Source organism: Acanthisitta chloris, unplaced genomic scaffold (assembly GCF_000695815.1).
Source record: "Acanthisitta chloris isolate BGI_N310 unplaced genomic scaffold, ASM69581v1 scaffold21252, whole genome shotgun sequence".
NCBI classification, from domain to species: Eukaryota; Metazoa; Chordata; class Aves; order Passeriformes; family Acanthisittidae; genus Acanthisitta; species Acanthisitta chloris.
In genome coordinates this window covers 275-5,369 of record NW_008662430.1, presented here as the reverse complement: position 1 = coordinate 5,369, position 5,095 = coordinate 275, and the positions used below count along the sequence as shown (strand labels likewise).

The following is a 5,095-nucleotide window of genomic DNA, read 5'->3' as shown; positions in this document are numbered from 1 at the left end:
TCCCCATCCCTCTCCATCCCTCCTCGTCCCGCCCCATCCCTTCCGCATCCCTCCCCATCCCTCCTCGTCCCTCCCCATCCCTCCCGCATCCCTCCCCATCCCGCACCGACAGCCTCAGCGCAGCTGCAGACAGTCCTTTCACACCCCCTCGCCCGATGACACTTCACACACGCCGCTGTTCCCCACCTCTGGAGCTCTGGGACCGTCTCCACGTTGTGAGCATAAACATCCAGCCCCGACCGCGCGACTTTCTCCACGGCTTTAAGGTCCCCTCGGAAATCGGGAGTGAGGCATTCCACCAGGATTTTCGAGTTTCTGAGGAGAGGCAAAATGAACGCATCCGTGGGGTTTTGTGTCCCTGCTGCTACAAAACCTCAAGATAACACAAAGCCAAACATAACTACATACATGACACTCTGGTAAGCAAGGCAGAGTTAATCGAGGATACAATTCTAAACCAACAGATGTCTGCAAACACTTGTGTAACAATTCAAACAATCCCTGATTTCACTGACGTGAGCTGAAATGCATCAAAAGCCAAATAACAAATACAAGAGCAATTCCAACAGTCCCTAAACCAACCACATGCACTGCTTACATGTGATTGTTCACCTGTCTTTGTTGCAGGTGAATTTAACACGAGGTTAAGATCACAGCTCCAAAATACAGAGGAGCTCTGATCCTGCCTACTGGATAAGATGACTTTGAGTTGCTGTCCTGCAATCTAATCTTGGTGCCCAAATCCTGATTCCAGCTCAGAAAGGCAGGTGGGGAAAACTGTAGGAACCTGCTGAGTGCCAAGGATACACTGGATAAAGACTTGAAGGAGGTTATGAATGAACTCTGCATGTAGACGAGTATACTACCACATGGTGCACAGGGCACTGACACAGGGTGAAGGCAACAGAGCCAGGGAAAGCAGGAAGGGACAGTCACAGACTTGGAGGGGCCATCGTGGGAGAATAAACAGCAATTTGATCACTGCTGAAAGAGGAACCAGATCCCTCAGTCATGTGTGGAGACAGTGTCACCTAAACCTGCTGTGTCTGAGCCCCAAGCTTCAGGAAGGAACATCCCTCTAAAGAATGTACTCATTTCTTGCCAAACCAGCTGCCTGCCCCAAGAACCCAGTGCTTGGCTTTAAATAAGCCTGGGATGAACTGGAAATGCATCCAAATGCAAAATGGTTTGGGGCCATTGTGTGAGAAGATGAAGAACAGGAATAACAAAGGGGACACAGACAGGCTAAAGGCAGAGTTTGGGATCTGCATGGCCCTGGCACAGCCCAGCTAAAGGCAGCTCTGACCCCCACACAGTACCACACTCTGAGGCTGTAACAATAACATAGTAACACACCTTTCCTTCAGATGCGAGACTGTCCTTGCAAAGTGTTCTGCTCCACCATCAGGCATATCTAGAAGCATTTCAATTATTCAGTTAACCTTTCTGTCCAAGAAATGTCTTCACTTATTAGCAAAGCCACAAAACTCACATGGATTCAAACTGAAATGTGAAATAATAAAGCAGTCAACTCCCAGTCTTATCTCACTGCTCATGCCAAAGGTTTGCAAAAGATATCCTACCAAGCCTTGCTCTGCACAGAGCCTGTGACTGTCTTCAGATTTACCTGTCTCCAGGTGCACTGTCAGCCTGAGCATGAAATGGCTTTATCTATTTATGGTTTTGGTCTGAGAAACAGTTGTACCAAAATTGAAAAGTATGTATTACTGCTCTTTTGCTGCCAGTCCCTTTGGCCTTCCCACCCTTCTGAGCAGTCTTTACAATGGCTTTCCCCACCTCTATGGTGTCACTACAACCTTAGAAAAAAGCAACTTTCAGTTTTATTATCTATAATGTATTCTAGGTTTAGTGTTTAGCAGGAGGTTCTGTAATGGTATTTGTATATGAATGTTTGTGGCTGTTTTTTTGTTTTGCTAATCAACTAATAGCACATGGCATACATGTATGCATTTTGCAAAAAAAACTAGTTATAAAATACGTAGTATTGTAATATTCTTGATGCTTAATTTTTGTTTGACAGGCTGAGGAAGTTGGGGCTGTTCAGCCTGGAAGAGAAGGTTGCATGGAGACCTCATAGCAACCTTCCACTATCTGAAGGGGCTACAAGGGAGCCAGAGAGGGACTCTGTTAGGACCTGCAATGACAGGACAAAGGGTAATGGGTTCAAATTGAAGGAGAGGAAATTTAGGTTAGATATTAGGAAAAGTTTTTTTCCTGTGAGGGTGGTGAGACACTGGAACAGGCTGGCCAGGGAAGTGGTGGATGCCTCAACCCTGGCAGTGTTCAAGGCCAGGTTGGATGAGGCCTTGAGCATCCTGATCTAGGGGGGAGGTGTCCCTGCCCATGGCAGGGAGGGCTGGGACTAGGTGATCTATAATGTCCATTCCAACCCCTAAACCTCTATGATTCTATGATTTAGTAACAGTGTAACTGCTGCTGTATTTTACCAGACACGGAGAAATACTTTCTATCTAGAAACTTTCCAAAGTTTCAGCACTGTCAGCTCTTCTAAACCAGCCCTTGTGGACACCTGTGCTGACACACAGGAGGTCTGTGGAGGTCTGTGCTCACCCCACAGGGTGCAGGGGAGAGCTCAGGCAGAAGCAGCAAAGCCCACGCACCGTCTCTGTCCACAGATGTCAGTACCACATAGTCCAAGCCCCACTCGGCAATAGCCTTGGCTGTGTTGAAAGGCTCCTGGGGATCCAGTGGAGGTGGATTTTTTGCTGTCTTTACTGAGCAAAATCTGCAGCCTCTAGTGCATGTGTCACCCATCAGCTGCAACAAGAAAGACAGTCCTGCCTTTACCTGGCTCAGCTCAGAAACAGCTGCATAAGCTACATCAGATAAATCCCAACACTGAGCAACAGAACTGGGGCAGTGTTTTGCTCTGGATTTATTGTAACAAACCCACTCCACTGCAGCAGAGATCCAACAACGCATCACAAACAGCTCAGACATTAACAGAACACATAAGGAATGGGTAATGGCTTACCATAATGGTAGCTGTAGCTGTGGCATATTCACCACCTCCCCAGCACTCCCCAATGTTGGGACAACGTGCTTCTTCACACACCTGAGGGAGAAAGGCTCTGCTGTACATGGGTTTTCCCATATTATTACTGATAATTTCAATAGTAGCCTACAACAAAGCATAACTCCTTCTGTGATGTGAGGTTAACAGTTACGTGTGGTTCCATAGCAAGTCAGTATGACAGATAGGGAGATAATTCCTTCCTGACTTCCATCTTTTCCACAACTGCAAAAACTCCTCAAGCATGGAATTGCCTTATAAATTAGCACACACTGTCATTAGCATTTTAAATTTAAAAACTGATATAATGCTCACAAAGTCTGTAATTCATTTAAGCATATTAGTCTAAGGGGAAAAAAAAAAAGAAAGAAAAAAGCCCCTCCCTGCACTTCTTACCCTCTGGAAGGTACAACTGATGAAATACATACATTTGTGCAGTTTCTTTTTATGCAAAACATGTATGTAACTATGAAATCGTGTGTGTTTCCATTACAAACAGCTGCACATGGCATCTTCTGATCCCTGGTGATGCAAGCATTGAACTCCAGTACTTAACATCACAGCAGGGAAAAACATGAAATACTCTTTTGTACTTTTCTTCATTCTTTAGGGCTAAAATTCACTGCTGGCACAAAGGATCAGCACTGGGCTTGATTTCAGCACTGAGGATTGTGCAAAACATGATTTCTACCTGTCCTTCACAGAGAGAAAACCAGTGTAAAAAATGCCTTATTTCTCCAGGGGAACTTGGCTAGTGCCAGATTTACCGTATGGAGATTTAAACTCCTCAAGGTATTCTTGAGCTTGTTGTAGTTTTTGCCCATGGGGATCTTTGTTTTCAGCCATGGAGGAAGTCGCAGCCTGAATAACACCAAGCAAACGTAAGAGATCAGTTAGCTACTTAGATGGTAAGATTCCACTCACTATATAGATCACTTGAAACTGTTATGGATCCCAACAAGGAAAGGTCCATTGAAAACTGAAGCAACTCAGCAACTAATGTTAAGATTATTCATGGTCATAATGGACTTCTCTCTTCCATGTTTATGAACATCCCAACACTGGCACAGAAGTTTGCTGTCACTGAAGGGTTTAAAACTGTTCACTGTTCCAATGGGATTTCACTGTGTAATTAATGGCAATGGATGTTACACAGCCATCACAAAGTCTGACCAACTGTGTAACTGGAAATATGGGGCTTTAAGCAGTTTTTAATTTGGCCTTTATCTTACTCTATCAGTAGCATTTTTTCAACACCATAGTAGGGTACATTCACCTGTAACTCAATACAGGCACTCAGGTGAGAAAACACCACCAGGTCTCCACGCTTTGTTATGCATTTGAAGTTAAAAACTTGTCTATTCTTTCTTGAAAAATCATTAACTTTGGAGGCCAGTAGGGCAGGATCTCATAAAATACACAGTATCATTTTGTTAGGTATTACTGAATATATCAGATGGTGCATGGAAGCCACTGTGGTTGTTTAAAGCCACAATTACCTCTCTCCTTTCTCACGCTTTAAGTTGCCTTTATACTCAGCCCATGTGCTCCTGTCTGACAGGTCTCCAGAGACAAAGGCCTGCAAGTCTGGGCCATTCTGCAGAAACTCCTTCTTGTCCTCTGGCAAAGAACCTGACGTGCTGTACTGGCTGCACACATGGCTCACACGCACCTGAAAGAAGCAAAACTGTAATTTATTTAACAATAAATGCACTTCAGTCACAGGCTAAGCAACAACTTGTCCTTCTGCTGGTCAGCACACACTTTGTGCATGTATTTCCCCAATGGCCTTTATATCATAAAATCATAAATCATAAAATTTTCTGGGTTTTTTAAGTCAGGTGAAATAGACTTGTTTGTCTTATTATCAGGTGAGGTTATACAGTGGGACAGGAGGTCGCTTGGTCTGTTTAGCCTGGAGGAGACTGAGGGGAGACCCTGTCAGTGTATACAATTTCTTCATGCAAGGAAGTGGAGGGGAAGCACTGACTTCTTCCTTCTGGCAACCAGTGACAGGACCCGAGGGAATGGTCTGAAGTT

At 44.7% G+C, this 5,095-nt stretch overlaps 1 protein-coding gene across 1 annotated transcript; it reads right to left on the bottom strand.

The window, feature by feature from the left end:
• Positions 1 to 186: 186 nt before the first annotated feature.
• LIAS (lipoic acid synthetase) lies at positions 187 to 4,727 on the bottom strand (the record flags this gene model as incomplete). Its single annotated transcript, XM_009070608.1, has 6 exons — positions 187 to 315; positions 1,357 to 1,414; positions 2,643 to 2,799; positions 3,017 to 3,097; positions 3,823 to 3,916; positions 4,555 to 4,727. Coding segments are annotated over 6 exons (692 nt in total), but the record flags the coding sequence as incomplete, so codon positions are not given.
• Positions 4,728 to 5,095: the final 368 nt, after the last annotated feature.